Source organism: Aedes aegypti, chromosome 3 (assembly GCF_002204515.2).
Source record: "Aedes aegypti strain LVP_AGWG chromosome 3, AaegL5.0 Primary Assembly, whole genome shotgun sequence".
NCBI lineage: Eukaryota > Metazoa > Arthropoda > Insecta > Diptera > Culicidae > Aedes > Aedes aegypti.
Genome location: NC_035109.1, coordinates 63,765,080 through 63,789,286, shown reverse-complemented (window position 1 = coordinate 63,789,286; position 24,207 = coordinate 63,765,080). Strand labels below are relative to the sequence as shown.

The 24,207-nt window shown below is 35.5% G+C and overlaps 1 protein-coding gene across 1 annotated transcript in view; it reads right to left on the bottom strand.

Moving 5' to 3' along the window:
• The window catches only part of LOC110677859 (cell death protein hid), a 305,227-nt gene extending 283,106 nt beyond the window's left edge, over positions 1 to 22,121 (bottom strand). The window contains exon 1 of the mRNA XM_021849588.1: positions 20,908 to 22,121. Within this exon, the coding sequence (XP_021705280.1) occupies positions 20,908 to 21,247 (340 nt within the window). The 5' untranslated portion in view covers positions 21,248 to 22,121. The remainder of the gene's footprint in view (positions 1 to 20,907) is intronic.
• Positions 22,122 to 24,207: the final 2,086 nt, after the last annotated feature.

Below are 24,207 nucleotides of genomic sequence, written 5' to 3'. Positions count from 1 at the left end.
AAAACGCTCGGCGCGACGATGAGTTGCCGAACATGAGACGGTTACTTTGGCAGCAATCGTCCGATGGAATACGATACACTTGTGTGTTTGAGTATCAGGCTATCAGACACTCAAGAGCTGTTGTTGATTTTTCCTTTGTGGGTTGGTTGAGATTTTTTTGCACGGTTCGACAGGTTGCGGTTAAAGGATGGTTGGCTGTTGGTAAACTGAATTCACTCGGCTGCCAATTTCCACTGATTCACGGTCCTCAATTATAACGACCGCAGTTTGAACTTTTGATGCATGAAAACGGATCACCGATTAGAATAATGATGCATTATCTCAGGTTTTGGGTAAGGTTTTTGCACCTGCGCGTTGGATCATTTATCGGAGCCGGTAATGCGCATCAAAGTTGTGATACCTTTTGATGATGGTGATGATTTTCAATACTGCAACCGTACATACCTGAAAATACAGAAAAGAGAAACTATTAGAATAATTATTCTACAGTAATCCCACACCTCAGGATAACTACAATCTCATTAAGTCGAACAAAAAAGGCAACTGCCACTGTCCTGCCTTCGCGACTACTCTGTGCTCTGCCGAGGAGAGTCATTTGTCCAGGGTGGTGACAGGACGGGTAAAATTACATCCACTTGTCCTTGAAGCTCGCTCAGCTCGGATTCAGCCAGCAGCTGCGATACCCCATTTAAACCAGCTCCTTGACTTCAACCTCATCACCAACCCCCCTTCAATCAGTTAAAGGGAGGGACCCTCTAGAACAGAGTTTCTCAACCGGTGGTCCGCGAACCCTCAGGGGTCCGTGACGATTTATCAGGGGGCAGCGACAATCTATAAACAGCAACCGGGACCTTCCTTAGCCGAGTGGTTAAAGTCCGCGGCTACTAAGCAAAGCCGTGCTGAAGGTGTGTGGGTTCGATTCCTGGTCGGTCCAGGATCTTTTCGTAACGGAAATTTCTTTGACTTCCCTGGGTATAAAGTATCATCGTAGTATCGTACACGATATACGAATACGAAAATGGCAACTTTGGCCAAGAAAGCTCTCAGTTAATAACTTTTTCGCAGCATCAAAAAGGTTAGCAACCACTGCTCTAGAAGTTGTAATTTTTCAGCCTGTAATAATTCGCATGACTGGTGAATGCTCCGGACGACTACCGACTCAACCAATCAGTCATGCGCTTACATGTCGTCAAGAGGCGTTGTATTCGTCTCCGCCCGCAACCCTTCCTCAACAATCGACTGGCCCCCTCTTGAAGCTTTTGTGTTCTGTCTCTCGCCCGATTTAAAGTGCCATAAGTTATTACAAGTCTGCCACAAGTGTCCGCACCGCACCGCACTCACACGGTGTTCGGTAATAATGCAAATCGAGAACTCGAAGGAAAATCTGCCTCCGTCCGGGCGACAAATCGGTTCTTTATTTCATTTGACGAGAGCTACTAAACGCCAGGCAATTGCTGGGGATCTGTTCGTAAAATACGTAGAATATTAGGATGGACCATAGTTAACAAATTACAAAAAAAAAAACTTGGACCGAATTTCAGTTTCTCTCATAAAACTGGACCATCTTAGTAGAATATGTTTGGTCCTTCTCATTGTTCACGTTTTCTAGAAGCGTAGAATTTCGTCTCCAATCACTCTTCACAAGCTCACATCGCATTTGAACGACTCTAGGATAATAATCGATAGAATCGTATGCCAGCGTAGTCGTTGTTGTCGTCGATCATGTAGTTGATTGTGACATTTGCCACGGATCGACTCGATTACGTCTCAGTTAAGTATGACATGATTTGTGTTGCCGTTGTCATACTTCAACAGCTGAACTATTGATTGGACATGTGGGAAAAGGATTAGCAAAGGCGAATTATTTCGATTAATGTTCTACGTTCTCGTATCCAACTATTTAGACTCAAACTGATTGTTTGTTTATGTTTTGTTTTGTAGTGTGGATAATTATTAAATTGTCTCCTTAACCGCTACTATTTAGTTTCCTCAATAGTGTATCTGTTACAAGATTCTACAGAGCCGATAAGACTCCCCTATGGAGGCATCCGCAAACATTCAATTTCCGAATCGCAGCTTGACGCAAGGTCGAGAAGAGATGTCATTTTTTGAGCATTTGATAAATCCAATTGGTAATCCTTGTTGGCAATTGAGGTAGGTTATAATTGTAGGTAGCTCATGAATTCGTGCAGCTTCCAATAAGGCATCTAAAGACGCGTTATCAAACAAAATATATCTATAAATACTCAGTACAATCATACGTTCTTGAATGGATTTCTTTTCGGCATCGTAGGAAAAATTGGGTAAAATAGTCAAAGTGGACTTCTCAGATATAAGTTACCATGTTAATTCACATGAAGGGACATAATTTATACACTCAGATTGTTTTTGGACAAGTACAAGATAAATCCAATTCTATTAGTGAAGATTCGATACAAGCAAAACTTAAGCTCTTATTCAATCGATCATACTTCCCACAATTTTTTCAGCGCGAATTGGAAAATTAGAAAAAACGCTATTCCTAAATCATCTGGAAAAATGCCTTCAAAATCTGCAGATAGAGATATATTAGCCAATATTAAGTGTAATTGAGGCGGAACTTGAGCCTGCTAAATAGATTCCTAAGGAAATTCCTGGCTTGAAACTTGAAAGTATTTTGAAATTTTGTCGGCATCCTCTGAAAATTCCTTCTTGGCGAACTTTTGCTTGCGGATCGAGAAAATTTTTCGCCGTGCCACCATTATCTTGAATTGACCAGCAGGATTTTTATTTGCTTTTTAATTGATAACTGTACGTATCGCTAAAAAAATTCAGTTAAGATTATAGATGGACATCTGAAAAGAATCCTGGAAAAATTTCTAACATTTTTTTACAACACCGTAATTAGCTTCTGAAACAAAGTTTTTCCAAATATTCGAAACAGATTTCAGAACTTGGTGGGCACCTAACCTATATTTGAATAAATTCTTGGCGAACTGTTTCAAAAATTGTGAAAACATTTTGCGATGATTCTCGAGAAAATCTACAAGATCCTTTCTGTGTAGTTTCATGCCAGAGTCTAGGAAATATCTGTGGTGGATGACAAACATGCCTTTTGAATGTACCTGCCAATAATGTCTTTTGATTCATTAGAAAATTTTTGCATACAATTTGATTTTGGGCACATAAATATTAAGGATCCGTAGAATGTTTGAAGAATTTCAAACAGGATCGCAACATCGGAAAGGTTGGGAACCACTGGTGACCACCTTGAAAGTTCGTGTCTTCAAAAAAGTTGTTAAGAACCTTGAAAGAAATTTGAGGCAGCCCTGCTTAGCTTGCAATTTTGCCGCTACGTGGCGCTAGATGCATGTTATTTGATCATATTCCATTAGACTCTAGCTCATGATCCCGACTACCTAGAAAGTTCGAGTCTTCGGGGAAATTGTTTAGAAACTTGAAAGCAATTTGAGAATGCACTGTTTAGTTGGCTATTTTGTCGCTACGTGGCGTTAGTGTGGATATAATTTGGTCATATTAAAGCACTTAGAACTTTCGTGTCTTCGGCAAAGTTGTTCAGAAGCGTGAAAGCAATTTGTGACAGCACTGTTTAGTTAACAATTTTGTCGCCACAAATCAGGGGGCAGCTTTTGATCGCGTTGTAAACGAGCACGCATGCTCGAGACATGTCATACTAACTTTCCGTTTCATATTTGCTTAACGTACTGAAAACTAGGTCCACGAGGTTACATATGTAGAAGGTTCTTCTTGCGAAAGTAAGACTCTCGAACTAGCGCCACATGAACTGTATAATTTATTGACTACTGATCGGAGCTGTAGATACTACGTTAGACTACGAGTAAACTGGGCAAAATTAAACTATTTGCAATCTCAGCATGTACAGAAGCGGAAAAGCCGGATCGGCATTTATCAGAGCTGTTAAATGTCATGAATATCACGTGACTATGACAATTGAATATTTTCAATATAATCCTTCTCCGTGGTAAAAGTCATCGGAAAATGTTTTTCCCGGTGATTTTTTTCCGAATTACTATCGGTAGGAAATATTTGCTGCTGCGATATTTCGTTTGGGAAGGTGTCATAAACATTTTAAATTTTCAAAAACAGCACTAGTATTTATTAAAAGTCATCAAAGGCGTAAAAGCGCAGAATACACTGTAGAAAGCGCGTAATGTAAAACCATGTAGGTTATAATATAAATAAAATATAAACATATTAGTTATCTTGCCCTTATTTTGCTTCATACTTCGCACTGGAGAAGGGCAACCGTTCATCTCGTAGAAATATAAGGACGCCTGCACCATCCTTTTCTCAAATCAAGGCTTTCGAATCCACCAAAGATCAACTGTAAGGTTAATCCACTAAGGATTTTTATATAAACAAATCATGTACCATAGTATTGATGTGTAAACAATCTCTCCTGGAATAATTCAAGTGACATGGGAGGTACGTACAGAAAATGTCTTTAAGAATCTTCCAAAGTTCTGTCAAATTTCGTGTTAAAAATCTGTCAATAATTTGATTGGCATCTTACACAAGTATTCAACGCGGAGTATTGCTTGAGTCACTACTTTTAAACTCTTATTCATGATTGACCAAAAACGCAAAATGGCTAAAAATCTTCAAAGGAGGTTTCGAGCAATTCTGCCAAAAATAACGCATTGAAAATGTATCGCATTGGACAATACATTTGAATCTTTTTGGATTTTCCATACAAAATGGTTAACTTTGGAGGCTAAGACTGAGTTATTTATGGACCGATTTAAATGTAAACTTGAACTAGAGTATTTTTTTTCCAATCTCAAGTTCAAAAGTAATAACGAAGCTGTCTCCAGCTTGTTCAGCACAATGCTGAAGATACCATAAAACTTTTCCTTCAATTTTAATTTAATATCAATTATATAAATTTGTCAAAAATTTAATTTTAACTAAACCGTTATTGCTTTTGACCCATTTCGCAGCACCCTCTCAGATTTCAATAAAAGTTTCTGGGTTTGTTGACCTTGATTAACTTATCCACTTTGCATACTTAGTTATCCCGAAATTTATCGGGACTATCATTTAAAAAGGCAAAACTTTTTTAACTGATTTTTTTTTTTCAAAATTACAGAAAAGTGTTGTATGGGTGTCTTTCGAATAATTGTCTTAATTTTTAAGTAAAATTACTGAAAACAAAATTTATTTGTGGCCCAAACTAAAGAAACAATGGTTTCAGAAAATTGAAGTTGAATTAATAAAGGTAATATATTATTTTAATGAAATTTTGTCTCACAATAGGTAATTATGTTAACTACCAACCGTGCATACATCGATGGGCACTTTTGCGAAAAAAAAGTATTCTATCAAAAACTTTTTCTTGTCCTGAATCAAAAAACAACGTGTCAATTTCATCCAAAACTGAACAAGTGAAAGTCACAATTATCTCAGAATTCAATGAAACTCAATAAATGAGTCAATTTGGTCTAATCAGTTTTCTTTAAATAATCTATAATTCCACATAAACAATATGTCTTTTGTGGCATACACTGAAAAAGTAAATAAATAATAATTGATCAAGATCTATCACAATATGCTCTCTCTGTAGTTGTTCTGGTTAATATCAAAGACCCATCTATGAATCCTCCTCCGGAAAATTACTCCAACAGTTCCTTCAGAAATCTCTTCGAAATCATCTTCTGGAAAACCTCTATTAATTTTCGGCGAGATCTGATGTCTGTTTTTTTTCGAAAAGCATACGACCTTCACGATTTTTCAGAACCAGCGCCGAGAAATTTGTCGTAGAATTCACCCAAGAATCTAGTGACAAAGTATTTATGAGATCCTCCGCTAAATTTTCTAAGAAGATTAATCAGGAATATTACCTTTTTTTAATTCAGAAACTAATTTAAATGAACAACTCCAGAACTACAGAAATTATTTTTTCTGTTATTTATATTTTCCAATATTTCTATCTTCTTTTATTTTGTAATATTCAGTTGGAGCTGCCTGACAGCTTAACTTGTCAAGGCTGAACCCTCGGTCTGGTTTTTGCCAAGTTTCCCCTCTACCAGGACCAATACTCAGACGGACTAGGCAATGGCGCCCACATGAACACTGCTTTTTTTATTAGTATTGTGACTTGGTAGTTTTTGAAAAGTACCCATATTCCCATGCTTCTGAAAAAAGGAATCATTGTGAAAATCAGCAGCTCCATCAGAATTTGTTTGAAATAGTAGTGTCATTACTAATACTGTCTAGTCGAAATGGTTTCGAATAATTTGTCATTCAAGTGCTTTTCTGATTACTCCTGTCTTTTACGTAAGATTAGAGTCTTAAATGTCAATTGTCGTCAAGTCTTAACAAAATTAGGCTGTTTAGTAGTAGTTCTAGTTAATTTAATTTTTTGTTGTTCAAAGTATTTATTGGTCATTACGTTCATATATCCTTAAAGAAAAAAGTCGCTTTCCTTGTCTGTTCAACAATTTTTCGAAACTAGCAAGTGTACCCTAATGATCGATCTCAGCGTCTTACTTCCCATAGTAATTTTTATAGTGAACATTGAAGAGTAAAGTTACCTTAGGCTTCTATTACAGTCTCCTACAAGATTCACTTTTCGGTGGCAAATGCAATGCTTCACAACGCCTACTTTCTACTTGTAAATTTTGCGAAAATGAAGCTGGAATTAGATTATTTATACTGCTGTTACAAAAGAGGTATTTCTTATTATGGCAATGTAAAAATCATATTAAAATAAGATTGTCGCCACTTATTTCTACTCAGTGAATCTACTAGTCATTTTCCTTAGAGTTCCTAAGTATTCCCTACGTCGTATATGATAACGATGTATCTAGCTAGCTAATAGTAAGAGTGGCTACGGATCATTCTGGTTAGCAAAAGGCAAACTGAACGTCACCAATAGTATTAATGTCCACTTCGAATAGATAAATTATTTGAAATGGCCATCAATTCTATCAATGACGCAGAATGTCCCTTGGATCACATCCGAGATATTATTGCGTCTATGCCATATGAATTATGACGCGGCTTTAAGCAAAAAATGCCAAAATGTGATACCACTACTACAGGTTACGCCTTTAGTTTCCATCATATGGGCTAATGGATTATACCCTCCCATCGCGACAAGGTCGCAACCTAAGGAAGGGTATTTCTATCTTCTATTTATATTAAATTCCACCTGATGTGTTTTGCTTTATTTTTACTGGACACAGTTACTGGAGGAATACAGGAAAGCCCCCATTCCAATTCCTTTAAGAAAATTGTTCTCGTCAAAAAGATTTTAAATATATAGCTGTATTCTGAATCTGAACATATTCGTATTCTGAATATTGGAAAAATTTATACCTATTTGTAAAAAAAATAAACGAAACTTTTGGCGAGCTTAAGGCAAACATTTAGAGAAACCGATTTAAATCTTGTCCCAGATATTACTAATGACCTTTTATGATTTTTTTTTCAAAATGCTTGTAAATCACTCTGCTGATATTTTTACGAAATTATTGGGAAATTTCTAAATTAGTTATCAAGCAATCATTTCCTGTATTTTATGGAGCTACTTAAGAATTTTTCCCATGATGTATTGTTGGAAAATTTATAGAGGCCATTTGACAAAATTCTGCCAATTTGATTACAAAAATCTTTGAGAAATTTCTTGTTGAAATTCAAGTTTAGGGAAAACTCACCTTTTGAAATTCCAGATAAAATATCAAAAAAAAAACAAAATCTAAAATATCTCCTACGAATCATATGAGAAAGCTGATTTTTTTTTCTTGTTTCAGTTTGAAGTATTCCATAATGGATTATGTCTGAACTTTCAAAACGAGTGCCTCCTTCCTTGCCCTACCAAACATTTATTTAATAATAACTTATCAAATTACAAAACAATACGTTAGTTATTGCTTCTCGAATTCTGTTCAGATATGTGCCCGAATTTCATGAACTTTTTCAGAATCCCATCTCAAAGAGTGGTTTAAAAATCTAAAAATAAGATAAATATTTGATCCAATGTAAACTAAGAAAAATAAGAATCAACTTTTTGTAGTAAATCCTTACAGCCTTTGACGGGATTCTTCGCAAATAAATATTGGAAGGATTCTGAAATTTTCGGTGATTTTTTTTTAATGATTATTGTAGGAACTTAGGCAGCATTTCTAATACATTTTCTGAGGGATGTTTTGATGAAATTTGTGAAAGAGTTCTAAGTGGGGTTATAGGAAAATATTTGAAGGAATACAGAGAGGATTTTCTTGAATTATTTCCGGTAGAATAATTAGGAGTACGTTGTGGAATTCATAGTGGTAAAATGTGATAGAATATTCCTCAGGAATTTCTAAGGCACCGTCCACAAATTACGCAACATTCTAGAAGGAGAGGGGAGTAGACTCAAGCGTAACGGCTCATACAACATTTTTATTTTTTCCATACAAAAAGCAATATGAATTTTTTGATGATATCGTTGCGTTATAAATGGACGCTGCCTTAGTATACTCTTGGTACACAGTTCGAACGAAACGTGTAAATTTCTGAGATATAATGCACATAATTTATTATTCAATAAGACAGCAAAGTCAGTTGGATTAAATACAAATACAAATAATTGAAGCGTGGTCATGTAATCCAGCAGGATCTTGTGTGATTACGTGACATACAACACATATTTACATGATTCCAGACTTAAATTTACATGACGTTATGTTTACATCACATCAATACATGACGTGTAATATTCATTATTTTTAACTGTGTAGTATTCAGGAAAAAAGGCTTCTCGAAAAAAATCTATACAAAGATATGGAAAAATAAAGTAAAAGGGATTATTGATCTCCTAAGAGAACTCCAAGGGAGTGTGTTTTCAAAATTCCATTAAATTCCAGGATAATTTTGTTTAACGGAGACTTATTTATGGTTATTGACAAACCCTTAAAATGTTCATGAAAATTATATGGTTGCTACAAGAGCCTTGTTCCTACGCCAATCCATTCCAGAATAAATTTTATATCCCTGGAAAAAAAATAAGTAATCAGAAAGTCCGCCCAGTAAACACACAATCGTATACCTGAACCTAAACAAGGGGCTTCATCGAAAAACCCGAAAAAACATTCATCAGATCTTCTATTAGTAAATCTTCAGAAATATTAAAACAATCTGCATAAAATTTTGCAAGAAATTCTTGACAATTAAATTCCTTAAAATTCTGGATAGGTATAATTTTTAGATACGGGTACCTTTGAGAAAATATATCAAATAACAATATTGCATGCCGTCATAGGACGACATATGAAATTGTATCAACAAACTAATGGCCTGTCAAACAATTGTGCACGCGAGTTTGTAATGTATCGTATGAAATCACGATCATGCATTCTTTGTACACTCAACAGGAGGTTGATTGCTAGGAGTCAGGCCCCTGCAAGGGTGTGTCGGATTGCACAATTCCTTCTTCTACTTCACGACATTACGTGCCAACTGACGTGAAATCGGAACTTATTTTTTTCGGCTTTTCTGATACCATTATGTGTTTAATTTCTGGGAAGTCTACGCAAAAGAAGAAAAGAGAAAAAATCGACTCACATGTGCGATCATGATACAATCATGTTCTATCCTGATTATCCGAAGTGGGAGATACTGGGAACTATATTTTTTATCGAATGACTATGCTAATGCATTGAAGAAAATGCGAACGGAAATTCAAAAAGCAATCGATTATTTATCTAGTGCTGAAAATCGATTGCCTTTTGAATTGTACCACGAATTATCCATTTCCTTTGTTCAACGACGGAAATCTCGCTTGGGGGCGATGCACAAATTACGTCTCGCTCCAAGGGGGGGAGGTGGTCAAGCCAAGCGTGACAACCCTTACATCTATTTTTGAGGTTTCATACAAAAAGCGTGACAAAGGGAGGGGGTCGAAAAAGTTGAAATTTAGCGTAACATAATTTGTATACCATCCCTTGACGGTAGTCCATCAACCAATTTATTCAATTTCTTCTTCTTTTCGGAGGTATATCTCTAGAGAGACAGATCCTGCTTCGCAGTTATTAACTGGTCGCTTCCAGCCAAAATAATGTCTACAATTGTAATAAATTGTGAACAAAATTTAACAAAAACATACTTAGAAGCTTATGGAACAGTTAATGCTGAGGTCAAACTACCAATAACAACTACATGTTTGTGTTTTGAGTCAAATCATTACAAAATCGATCACAATCCTCACTAGTATTGTAGAACAGTTAACAAAATTTGTTTACGTTTATTCAAAGTCAACACCCAAGTGGAGGCTATTATCAATTGTCCACACGATAGTGGCTGCTTACCGCAAGTCCCGTTTGATAGTCAATCATGGCAAACAAACTAAGATAGTTGTGTACAAAACTATAACACTAAGTGCGATCCTTAAAGTACAGTTCTCAAAATAGCACTAGAACAAACAACCATTAACGTTAGGTTCTAGTCTGAGCCGTAATCACTCGTTTAGCGACAATATCGTGTGTGAAAGTTTACAAAATAATTCATCTTGAATAAATCGTATTCAATCGAGACGTGTCCATCAAAGCCACGATTTTATTGGTTGAAAATGCAAATATTTGTTGTGATTTGCTTGCCGCAAATGTGTTCTGTGAGACTGCGGCGGCGCAATACCGTTTGTCTGAACGCGGCTCAATGCAATGCAAGGGAGTGTGATGAGACTGTTTACGAATAAATTAATTCGATCGAGCGAGCTAGGCGTTCTTTCACTCGGGGCTTTGAAGGAGGTGCCGCGACAACTGCATTAGATGTAATAATGTGTTCGAGTGTTCTTGATTATATAATTATAACGTAAACCATGAGTGGTTGTAAAACTGTTGGAAAATATCTTATTTAAATTGTTTACGAATTAAAAAAAAAACTTGAAGAAACTGGTAAAATTTTCTTGAGGGATTTAATTTAATTCAAAAGTATAATCTAAAACAAATATTCCACTAGAAACTTCTATACTATTCTTAAAAAGGCTGTTAAAGTTTATCTCATATGATAATCCTTACTTCTTATTCTTCCTCTCAGATTAGTTTTATCATAGGCTGTTTCACAGTTATTAACTAAGAGCCTTTTTCGCATTTGTATATATGTGGCAGAGACGTTAGTATTCTATACCCTGAAAGGCCCTATTGAAAGATGCAAGACAAATTCCGAGTGAGACCATTTGTGGATGATTACTCCCAACGTTAATAATGATGGATTTCTGAAGTAAAAACTTTAACTGATTATAAGAAAGAAGTAAGGAAGTACGATGAAATCTCGAAGAATTTTTGGTGGAATGTTTTAAAATATGTGGTATATTCCACCCGTGTTCCCAGTACCGTGCAGTACCGTGCAATCGATTCGTCTTCGGATATTGACGCCTCCGATCATCCAATGTTTACAGACAACCTACAAAATTAGAGAAATGTGGCCAGATTCCGTCCCATGCAGCTGTTCGATCAAGTGTTGACGGAATTCAATCATCAGTAAGAAAAATTTCAAGAACAAATATTACCAAGATCTCCTCAAAAACTCAAAAAGACTTTCTTGGAGATTCATAAAGGCTTATCCTTATCTTGAATCTTATGAACAAGTGAAAAAGGATTTCACCAGAAACAACCGAAGATTCTACCTCATTACACCAAAGCCCATAACCCCGAATGTCATCACCCCGAATGCCACTACCCCGAATGCCACTACCCTAAATGTACAATTACCCTGAATTCCATCACCCCGAATGACCAATTATCTTGAATAAAATTGTCCCATGATATTGGAATACAGAGTAATATCACTCGGGGTGATGGCGTTCGGATTTATGACATTCGGGGTTTATTCGTATTAATGGGGTAGAATCATAACCGAAGATATATACAATTCTATGAATCTCACGTAAAATACCAAAATATTACTATTTATCTGTAAAAGATCTTATCAAAAAAATAGGCCTTAAGGGCATGCGACTTTTTTGTGCACAGTTAAAAATAATGAAGATTACACGTCATGTAAACTTCATTTATGCGATGTAAACATGACGTCATGTAAATTTTAGTCTTGAATCATGTAAATATGTGTTATATGTCACGTAATCACACAGGATCCTGCTGGATTACATGACATATAATTGAAGTTTACATGATATATCATGTAAATATCTATGATAAACTACGCTCCAATTATGTGCATTAGTGTGTCTCAGAAATTTACACTTTTCGTTCGAACTTAAAAATTTTGCAAGGATTGCTGGAAAGTAAATTCCTGAGATGACCCATTAAATGGTTTTGCCAGGTGGTGCTCTAATGATTCTTTCTGATACTTCTGAAGATTATTTTTCTAATGAGTTCCACAAAATTCAATTGGGAAAATACGTTGAGATATTCTATCTGTATTTTTTCTGTGCTTTTAGGATTTCTTTTAATATTCAATTAGATGTTGTTGTCTCGCATTCCTCCAACTGAAAACTATTTTCAAACTGCTTCAAACACTCTATATTGTTTTTTTTTTTTTGAGTGTCATCAGATAGAACATTCCTATAAAATTCCAAGTAGAATAGTTAAAGCTAATCCATAAACATCCAAGATCAATTGGAGATGTCAGATCTAAACCAAACATATGTTAAATATAAAAAACAGTATTTCAGGAGAAAATTTCTGAATGATTTTTGGCGTAACTAACAGGATCTATATAAATAAAAATGGAATGGTGTTTTTGAATGTCACGAACAGTCTTGAGAACGGTTGAACGAATTGACGTAATTTTTTCACAGTTGCACTTAACAAAGAATGCGACGTGATAGTTTGAGGAAAAAGTTTTGGAAAATTTCTGGAACAATCGGGAAAACGGAAGAAGACTAAAGTGTTATTTTGTATGGAGAATTGGGATTGACCATTACAGAAGCCTTGCCGGGACTACTAGTTTATAATAGAATTTCTGCAGTGACACATACAAAAGGCTTTTAGGGGTCGTCCATAAATGACGTAGCATTTTAGGGGGGAGGGGGGTCTTCACGAATGTATGACGATGTGTGACGAGGGGGAGGGAGGGGTCTCAACTAGTGGACGTAGCATTTTGAATCATGTCGTTAAAGGAGTAGCGCTGAAAAAAGTTGACATACAGTTTTTTTATCAAACATTTTTTTTTGTTTGGGTTTAATAGGGTTTCAAAATGATGATTCAAAAAGATTAAATTAATTTGTTTATATAAAAACAATTTCGAAGTTAAAAAAATAATTTAAAATTAACACTTTATCGACTTGGTAAACATTATTTTCCAATTAGTTAAAAAGACATAATACCTGGATGATGGAATAGCCTGGATAATAAAAAGCCCATCAAATTCGAGTGTTATGGAAATGTACTAAGGGATTTCTGGTAAGGTTGTTGGTAAGATGCTTGTTAGCTTTTTATTTAGTCTCATGGGAAGCTTTTAATAAGATCTTTGCTGAAATCCTAACGGTAGCAGATAATTGATATTTTTTAAGTTATTTCTTAGAGATAACTGAAGAAATATTAGTAGATTGCTGATAAGGTAGGTTAAAAAATATCCTTGGCTGATATTGCTTGAAATTCTTAGTAGACTCGAGAAAGGCGAAAAGTTGAACCAAAAAAAAGTTGGCCATATTTATTAGGAAATCTACTTAAATCCTGGACAGATTAATTAAAAATTCCGTTTGGCAAATTTGAGGGGTTGTTGATGTTACTGATGTTTGCAAAGCCTTGTCTGGATTACTAGTTTGACTAGTCCTTGATCTATGACAATGTTCTTATGAGACCCGTGATAAGATTTTATATGGAATTCTGCAAATTTAAAGCGAATTCTTACAATCATTCTATACAAGTTTCTTGTAAAATCATTCATAAATCAATGGCGATGTCCTTCAGGTATTCTTGACAACATCTTTGATAAGAGCTTGGAAGATGCAATTTTTTATTTACATAGAAATTTATATCCAGCTTGATAGGAGAACAAAACAATATTTTTAGAAATATCGTGCCAGTTAAAAAAGATCTCTCCGTCCAAACTTGAGCTTTACTAGATCAAGAATTTCTCTAGGAACCAGCCATCGACAAAAGTCTAACTTATAATTCCAAAGGCATTTTTAGAAGTAAATGGGCAGTCTATTGTACTTTGCCATACGTGGAAATATAAACTAAATGTAGATACACAGAGCCGACATTTATTTGTATCATTCTAATTTCTCTCTGAACTTTTTATGAATTCTAGGGGGTGAACACTATTTCAACAAATAGTTCATACATATTTTTGCAAAACTTTAAATTTAAATTATAATAATACATAAATCAGTTAGATCAAGTCTTCAAAACGTGTATGAAAAAAAAAACAAGTCACATGATCATTTTGTCATCCTCTTTTAATGTTTTGGCAACCTGGAAAAATCCGGGAATGGGAAAAATAATTTTGAATGAACACCCTGAAATAATTTGTATAGTAATCGGGGGCCTTCCTTTGCCGAGAGGTTAGAGTCCGCGGCTACAAAGCAAAGCCAAGCTGAAGGTGTCTGGGTTCAATTCCCGGTCGGTCCAGGATCTTTTCGTAATGGAAATTTCCTTGACTTCCCTGGGCATAGAGTATCATCGTACCTGCCACACAATATACGAATGCGAAAATGGCAACTTTGGCATAGAAAGCTCTCAGTTAATAACTGTGGAAGTGCTCATAAGAACACTAACCTGAGACGCAGGCTCTGTCCCAGTGGGGACGTTAATGCCAAGAAGAAGAAGAAGAAGTAATCGCTAAGGCTCAAATGCAAAGGAATGTGAGTGACATTTTGATCGGTTTTGAGCTGAGTACACTAAAAATTTCTGCTGTTTTCAAGCTTTGCAACGATATATTCAGGGGTGATTTTCCGGTCCAACAGTTAAAATAACATAGTTCGTATAAATTTGGCTTAGTGCTTAGACTCCTATATGATTTGTGTGGAATAAAATAAACTGCAAAATTTCAAAGTCGATTTTGAATTTTGAATTCGGATAATAATGACAAAGAAAAAAAAATTAAGAGAGGGGGGGGGGGGGTGCCTTGATATGCTACGTATTTTACAAGGGGGGGGTATAAGAATTTGTGACTAAATGCTACGTGGGGGGAGGGGGGTGTAAAAAATCAGTGAAAAAATGCTACGTCATTTATGGACGGTCCCTTAGGGAGATTTTCTTGTTCATCTTCCTAAAAATCCTGCGAATATATCCCACAGAACTTAATTTGGTTGTTTTGCTAAGCGTTTGTGCGTAGATGCAATTAACGGTTTGCTAATTACAGAAGCAAGAAGATTCCCGGATTATTTCTACAAATTTACACTGGAGGTACTCAGAGTCATTCTTAGTTCCTTTTAATTGTTAAATGCAAAAATTGAAAAAAAATTCAAAATAATTCTGAAGCAATTTTGATGAATTTTGTGAAAGAATTTCTAATAAAAGTTTTGAGAAAAGTATTTGAAGGAAATCAGAGAGGAATGTTAGGAATATTAGAACTTAAGATTGAGATTTGGCAAAATTCAATTAATTCATGGAGAAATCGCGAGTAAAATTGTTGAGGTTTAAGTAAGTTAGTTTAGTTAAATTTGGAAACATGTTCCGGAATCAATTTTCGGTTAAAAATGTTACATAATGCTCCTAAAGAAATTCACGTTGGAAGTTTAAGAAAATCTTACAAAACCCCTAGACGAAATGCCAACAGATTGGTAGCCAAATTTATACAGACACCCTTGCTATTTTATGAGAAAATTTAATATAATCTCTTATGGATATTCTTAATAATTTAAAACATCATAATTTAAATAATTCGCAAAATTACTCCAACAATTCAAAGCGAGAATATATAATGGATTCATTGCTAGAAAAGAAACTATAATATATTTTTTGGACTTTTGCACAGCACGGTAAATTTCTGTTATCCATTTGAAGAAAACTTATCCAGGTTGAAATTCCATAACAAGATCTGTTACTTTTGGATTTTACTTCATTTTAAACCAAAAAATTTCTAAAAATTCTTGTCATTGCAATTTTTGCAGAAATTACTACTTCAGTTAATCTTAATAGAAATTATAAGAATAACTATTGTATGTTATTCTTTACACACTTAGATTAAATTACTAGGGTCGGGAAAATTTTACTGGGTTTTGGAACTACCGAAAAAGTCAGTAAAACGAAAACTGTCGCCACGCGTAATTAGAAAGCAAATTTCACCATGGTTTATTATTTATCGAAATATGATATAAAAAGAAAGCACTGAAAGTAAAATTTCAGTGAAAAATCTCTGTTTTTCGATTTCTGACATTTTTGTTTAGTTTACTGACTTCTTCGCTAGTTCAAAAACCCAGTTATTTTTACCGAACAGATTGAGTGTGTAAGGAATTGGAATAGGACATCCTCCAAATGGGAAAATGGGGAAATAAATATTTAAAGTGCTATTTCATGCCTAGACATTAACAACAGCATTATCTGCGATATCCCGAAAATACAAATTTTTCAATATTTCCTGTATATGAAATTATTCTTGGGCAGCAAATGTCAAAAAATCTCGCTTATTGCAGTTAACAACAAGCAGCTGAACAACGTAACGATTGCGTGATCCACCGAAGTCAGAACCATCACGCTGATGCTGTGTATGACAAGCGAGGTTTTCCCACTATTGGTGTACAACACAAAACAGTCGGTCAGTGTTCAGACAAACTAAACCAAGTGTTTTTAATGGTTTCAGGAAAACAGGCATTCGAAATATCTAAATCTTCGCATTGTTTGCTGTAATAATGGAACTCATCTATTTGATAATACATCTGTATGAAAAGAGCATCGGAAACATCAGTATTGATGGAGCGACCATTTATAACCATTCCAAATTCTGAAGGGATCCTGAAGAGTTCTGGGGGGGAGGCGAGGGGTATGACCTGCCCTCCCCCCTTCCTGTTCTCACGCCAATGGTCGCATCTCTATACTACTTCATAACCCCGAGTTCTATTACTTAGAATGTCGGTGAATTTATAAGTTTTATCAAACTCGGGATGTAGTCGGATTTTCTCTTCCGGTTCAGATCCGGGTTTGATATCTAATCCTAACTTCACCTAACAAAAAACTCATTTTAGATCCAAAATTTTTAGTTATTAAAAATGTTTCATATTGTTAAATTTGAATTTTGAAAACAATCAGTCTAGCCAATTTGAGAAGTATTGCAGAAGGGTACATTTCTCTGCATATTTGGATTAAAACATATTTTATGTAGGAAATTTTACTCTATTTAGTAAAATGAGACATTCACAATAGATTGACTTTTTTTATAGAGAAAAATTCAAGTTTTTTGCAAGCTGCGGTAAAAACATTATTCAGAGCGTTAGAAACAGAGATACAAGCTTCCAAGGTAACAGATAATACATATGCGCTCTAACGAAAAATTTGTATCACTGTTAAGGCTAAGTAAATATTGGCAGCCATTTGATTTCACAGCTTACAAATTCGAACTAATAAAACTCAGTCCACATTATTAGTATTGCTTCGGGAAACTATCAAAATATGAGCTTACATGTAGGAAGTATGATGATACTTTTTCGGCTATGTCAGTGCAAAATCAATCGATTTTCTTCACTTTGGAATTGTGAGGTGAATTAGCAACAATTATCAATGGCGCGTACAAACTCCAATGGCGGCCTTAAAGAAGATTTACGTAAGTTCTAACTGCAAAACGGCAAGAATAATATAATTGTTTAAAATTCAATTTTTCGTTTTGATAAATTATATATTTGGTGGTTAAAAATTTAAGAAAAGTTTAAACAATCTGAAAATATAATTATACCTAAAAAAACTCTTTGAGACTCTGTTTCAATTTTGCTGTCTTGATTTCTCTAAATTGTTTTGAAATACCGGTACCGGAACTCTTGATATTTTGTACTTCTTGGACTAAAAAATGCCCTTGGTTTATATCAGTACAGTTAAACAGCTAGATATCGTCAACATTTTATCACCAAACATTCTAAATTAATCAAAATTAATCGTATTACACTGTTAATTAGCCATAGAAATGTCTGAACAAATGTTCATTACATTTCACACGCCATTAAAAAAAAACATTTTAAAAACTAAGAAACGCTATATTGTTCTTGGGCAAGAAAAATTTCTGTTGCTTCCGGAGTTTTTATGCTCCAAATGCTATTTTTTCATTTCAGAAACCAAAACAATTCTAAGAAGAGCTATCTTGAAATCGGAATCGGAAGAATTTTATTTCTGTATAAGTTTCAGATTTTTTAATGAAATTTTTAGATCCATTGTAAAACAAAACTGCCCTTCTTGCATAATTAAGACTTTCAAACACAAGATTTTCGCATATCGAAGCATGTTCTATTTATTAGTTCCAATAATTGCTGCACTGAGAACAGCTATTCGTATTTTATCCAGAGTCCATTTCGTAAAACAATATTTTGTGTTCATAACAATATTTTCAGTCGCCATACGAAATATTTGTACTTGATTTGATGAGATTCAGCAACTTTATGAAATATTTGTAAAATATACGTTTCACAGTTTGTAGATGAGCGTTTTCGTGTCTTTGCGGTTGTCTTTCACTAACGCTTCTCTTATTGGATAAAAATTGTTAATTTTACGAAACTGATCGTTTGCTTTACGACATCATTCGTTATTTTCTGCATCGAAATGATTTCATAGAGACATTTTGTAGGAATTTCTGTATTCATCGCAACAAATCGTATCTTTTGTTGCGTTTCATGAACCAATTTTGTTGAAAGCGATAAAGCTTCAATTTTTTTATCGTAATTCGGTGTGTAGTTGAACATTCCCGTACTTTTGTACTTTTGCCAAGGCCATATCAAAACATCTTTTTAGTAAACTGTTTTATACATTCCGGATTTGTTTTTTAAACCCAGTTTTTAATTTACATTGTGGCTGAAAATTCATTTCCAGTGAAAAAACTCGCTCTTTTCGTAACACACATTAAGCAAATTTACGTATCTTTAGGCGTTCAATGTGGTTTATTCTGTAATTCTCAAAATTCAGTTTTAAACTTGACCGATATATCAACAAGTTGTAAGATTTTTAAGACTTGATTCAAATTCTGGGACTTCAAAAAAAGGGGGTAGCATATCTCTGTTTTTAGGAACTAATCACAATAATCGATCGAATTAACCCTCCAATACCCAAATTTTTATTTTCGATCTCAATATAATTTTTAGTTATCTAAAACCGTTTTAAACACGTTTTGGGAAATCAAGACTAACAATTCAAAAGGCCTCATCTCCAAAAAGTAAACAATGAGAAAAATGCAATCTTGTTTTGTCAAACAATAAATCAAATTTAAATTATGAATTTAAGCATTGTATGTTATTTTATCGTCCAGAAAGTCGATGGATTAACTGATTTATAGCTATGAATATTCATTACTATCATTTTAGCAAAAAATCCTGCTAAAAAACGAGTCAAAGGAAATGAGGCTTTTATTTCACCAAAAGCTGTGCAGCCCTTTTCATTTGTGCCCATAGACGCCGGCCTACGCTGATGAGGCCTCTGAGTTGACGCCTTTGTTTACTCTAAAATGTGTTGAGGCCTTCTAGTTGTGGCTTGTTTTTTCATCATCTTCAGATGTGGCCTTTTTAAAATCATTCAAAATTGATGATGAAATAAGAAATTTGAAGTGTAGAAGAGTGTTAAGTGGTGAAGTAAAGTACATGGAGATCCCTACAGCAAGAGAAGATTCATGCGGTCGATTAAATATGCGATTGATTGAACCCTTCGTCATCCATGAAAGTTATGTATGTGCTACGCGAGTTTGTCGTCGAGAAAATGTATGGAAATATTGATTCAATTGAAATAATATTGCAATTGAACGTTATTTTCCATGCAATTGAAACCAAATCGTGTTTTTGTTGATAATTTGTGAAGTACAGACAGGCTGACACAGGTATTATTAGGTAGTATGATACAAAATACATCAGTCTACATGAACCTGATAATGTTCGCCGTTTAGACAACCACTGTATAAAATAATACAAGGAGCAGTCGCTCCGTAGTATAACCTGCATCTACTTAGTGAATTTGGAACGTTTTTCGCAATCTACATTGCAATTTTGATGTTTGTTTAACAGGCCTCAACTCGGTTTCCGTCAGATATAGAAATGAGGCCTTTTTGAGAAAAGGCCGCATTTGCGATGAATATCCTGGTTAATGGAAAATGAGATGGGGCCTTTTAGAAAAATGTTATTTTTTCAACTTTTATGCATATTTTTCAATGACTATTGTATGTTTTAGTAAGAATAGGCTCTTATACAATGAAATCAGCAGAAAACCGATTTGTTTACATTTTTGACTTGAGGCCTTTCTAATTGTTGGTCTTGAAATGATTTATTTTTATTCGAAAATCTATGAATTTTGGTTTTTGTTCAATATATGTTTTAGTTTTGAACATACTTATCTTTTTTCATTTTTTTCTTGAAGCCTTTTCTAGTTACTGATTTTAGGCAATATTAAAAATTCAAGTTTTGACGGTACTTTTAAAAATATTAAATTTGATTTTTTTTTTATTTTCCGTAATCTACGGAAAACAGGTTTGAATTATTTTAATACCACTAAGCTCTTCTACTGTTTGATCGTAGAAAAATATAAAAGATACGAGTTGCATAGTTAATTAATGATCATGTTATAGGCAATTCCCGCCTAAGGAATCAAAAATAAAAAAGTTTCAAAAGTATTTACATAATGTCTACAGTCTACATTATGGTTCGTTGAACTACGGTGACTGCATTTCCACTACAATAAACCAATGATCAACTAAATTGATAGAAAACGTCTAACTGCAGCGATAATCGTGATGATCAACTTCCCGCCCATCAGACCAAGATCCAAATCAAACGCAATGACAAATCAGAATCCCACCAAACTGAGCCCGCCTCGCACTTACCTCCTCTCGAGTAGCGATACAGCGCCTCATAGAAAAGCTGCACCAACTGGTCGCTGTTCATCGGCCCAATCAGGGGCGTCTGCACTGCCGTCGACGTTCCACTACTGATGGGAGCCGGCGAATTTGGAATTGGCAGTGGCCCGGTAGCACCAACCATCATCACGGCGCCACCACCACTGGCTGCGATTCCACTACCGGCTCCAACTACTCCACTACTACTACCAGCACTTCCACTAGCGGCACTACTTCCTGCACCAGCACCAGCACCGGCATGGACGAGCTGTCCATTTCCGTGCCGGGCACTTTCGTCTTCTTCCGGTTGCAAGAATGGAATTGCCATTGTCGTTACTTTCTGTATAAAATCTTGTTATCTTCCTAGCTAATGAGTTGAGTATTTTCACACTTTGAACACACTTGGTTTCTTGGCGGAGATCTCCACTGTGAGTAAATGCAATCTTTCTTAATCTTCGTGTAACCTTAATCGGGGCTTTTCATAAATTGATGAAAATTCATTTTTCACTGATTAAACTCCCCCTTTTCTCTTCGGTCGTTTCGTGTAAGTAACGAACCACACGCACTGTCGAGACAATTGCACTCAATTGTTATTGCTCCGTTACCTACTTGAGCCGTTGTTGTTTTGCGCAATTGCTGCTGCTGATGATGTTCCCTTCTTCAGGCCCGGGTGATCTCAATTGATCTCAATGAACCAATTGCACTCACTATGCACTATAACCAATTGAGACGTTTGCAGTTTTCTCCTATCATTCACACGCACTGTTCGGCGCCAAAATCGAAAATCGCACTTTTTCCGTCACTTGGCATTCGTCTCAAAGCGTGCAATTCACAAATTCGTGACACTTTCCTCCTCAATTCTCATGAACCGCGATCACTTTCCAAAATCAATAATCCTCTAGCTTTCTTCCCGGTGGCAGCAGTCTAGAATCACAAAAAAATGCACTCAATCGCGCTCTCACACACAAGTCTACCGCAACCACGAACCCTGCGTGAAGGCGGAACAGCACGAAATGCACCGAAACTCAAACAAAACAAAGTTCACGCCGTCGTTCGATAGTCGGGTCTCTGCTAAACCAACCTGCTGAAGTCCGATCGCTGCTAGCTGTTTGTTTGCTTCAACGAACGAAACGAAACCCTGCGCGCGAGAGGAGGAAACTTTCTGAATCACGTCTGAACGATCGCACAGCAGCAACACTACTGACGACGTCGTTCGGGGTTCTTGAATGCATAGTAGCGAGCGAGCGATATCATGATGAATGCAACCACAACACAACAAACCCAACCGCACGAGAGCTGTGCTGGTGCGATCGTTCATTTTTGTCTGGTTTTCTGATTCTCCTTTTCTACACATAAGCACACAGGGCGCAGGGTTCTCTGTTCTGTTGCATATGTTTTTTTTCTTTGCATCTACTCGATCGCTTCTCTACGCTTCGCATGTGCAAATAGTGATCAAGCGATCTGTAGAGGATCTAGGATACGAAGTACCTAAATACGAAGCAAACGCGAACACAACGTTGGTCACTCCGATGGTTTGTGCAAAGGGTAGCTTGTCTGTTTGTGTGCAGTTCATTCAGAGCGTGATTTTTGTTGATCATTCAGTTCGATGCAAGTCATCAAGTTTATTGGGATGAATAGAAGTCACGGTGGGTGATGTTGCGTCCCTTTGTTGAGTTGAACTGATGAATACGATGCAACATGCATGACTCAAGCACAACAAGATACAAGGAAAATGGAAGAGTATTGACTGTATTTTAAAGTAGGAAATGCCATTTTTAGTTGCATTCATTTTAAAATTTTCTTATATTTCATATTCGAAATAGCTAAAAGTTATTATACCTTGTTGTTATAAATATTTATCCAATTCCATATTTGTACACCCATTGGAACATTTAAAACTTTATTTTCATACTTTTTGTGATTGCTTTATATATTTCAACTCTGAAATTGACCTCCATGACTAAATTGCCAGTCGTATTTTTTCCCTAAATAATATTATCTCGGTTACATTCCCAAGAACGTTGGAAAAAACTTGAATTGTCAACATCGTGGTACATTTAGTAACGAGTTTCGGTACAAGAAATCATTAAATTCTCAGTTGATTTTCACCAGCGTTTCCTACATGAAATTGTTCATTAAGAGGAAAATAACCATCATCGTTTCACGAATTTTCAAAACCAGATTTTTTGCTCAAAACCGAAGCAATGTTTATACAAATCTATCATTGCATTGTACTCGCTATATGTAATGCAGTGATAGATTTTCATGGCGATATCTATAAATTTGAACAAAAAAAACTGATTTTTCATTTTTGATGATTGAATGATGGTTTCTTGAGCCTTAAAGAATTCCTACAAGTTTACATTCAGAGTTTTTCCCAGGAGGAACTTTCCAAGGATTTCTCTGATATATTGTTTGTAGATTCCTCCAGTAATTTCTACACGAATTGCTATAAGAATATTTTCAATTCAATTATTCAAATGGATGGTACATAAATTATGCAGTAGCGTAGCTAGGGGATGCGGTCCGCACCGGGCCTCGTGCTCCTAGGGGCTCCAAACACGAAATGCGGATTTCTTATAGCATCAAAAGCTCGACATCGCATTCCTACAAGTTGTCAATTTATAAGATCCCAAAACGAAAGTGAGAATGACAAGCATAAGTTCTGGAGGAGACTTGTATCAGCGACATACACTGCCCATAACTGCATATTTGTCACATTCGACATTTTTGACAATTTCGAGTTAATACCGGGGAGAGTCATCAAATGACAAATACTTTCGATCAACTAACTGAAATCTGTGAGAAAATTCGAAAAAAATACCAAGTTGTTTTGTCACATTGGCAAAACCGCAACCGCATTACAGTAACATTGAGATTATACATGAGTCTCATAATGCAGTAGCAATGAAATTTCTATCAGAATTATTTTTTGACTATCATCTTAATATTCGATAGGAGTTATACAAAATTTCAGCCTCAAATAAGCATTTTTGAATTCTAAGTGATTTTTCGAAATTTTTGTTTCCTCCCATACTGCGATAAAATGCAAACTTGGTATCCCATTTACTCAATGCCTACTTTTGTCGAATGCTACAAATATGCAGTTATGGGCAGTACAGGGGCCCATAATTATGTTTAATACGTTAGGACTAGGTTTAGAGTGGGCCAAGGGCCGGTGGGTTGTAGATTTGGACCCCCACATTTGAGGGGCCTTTACAGCTATTTGTTTTATAAGTTAGTTTCCTTGTTGTTCTTTTATCGAATGCATGTATGAGTTAACAGAGC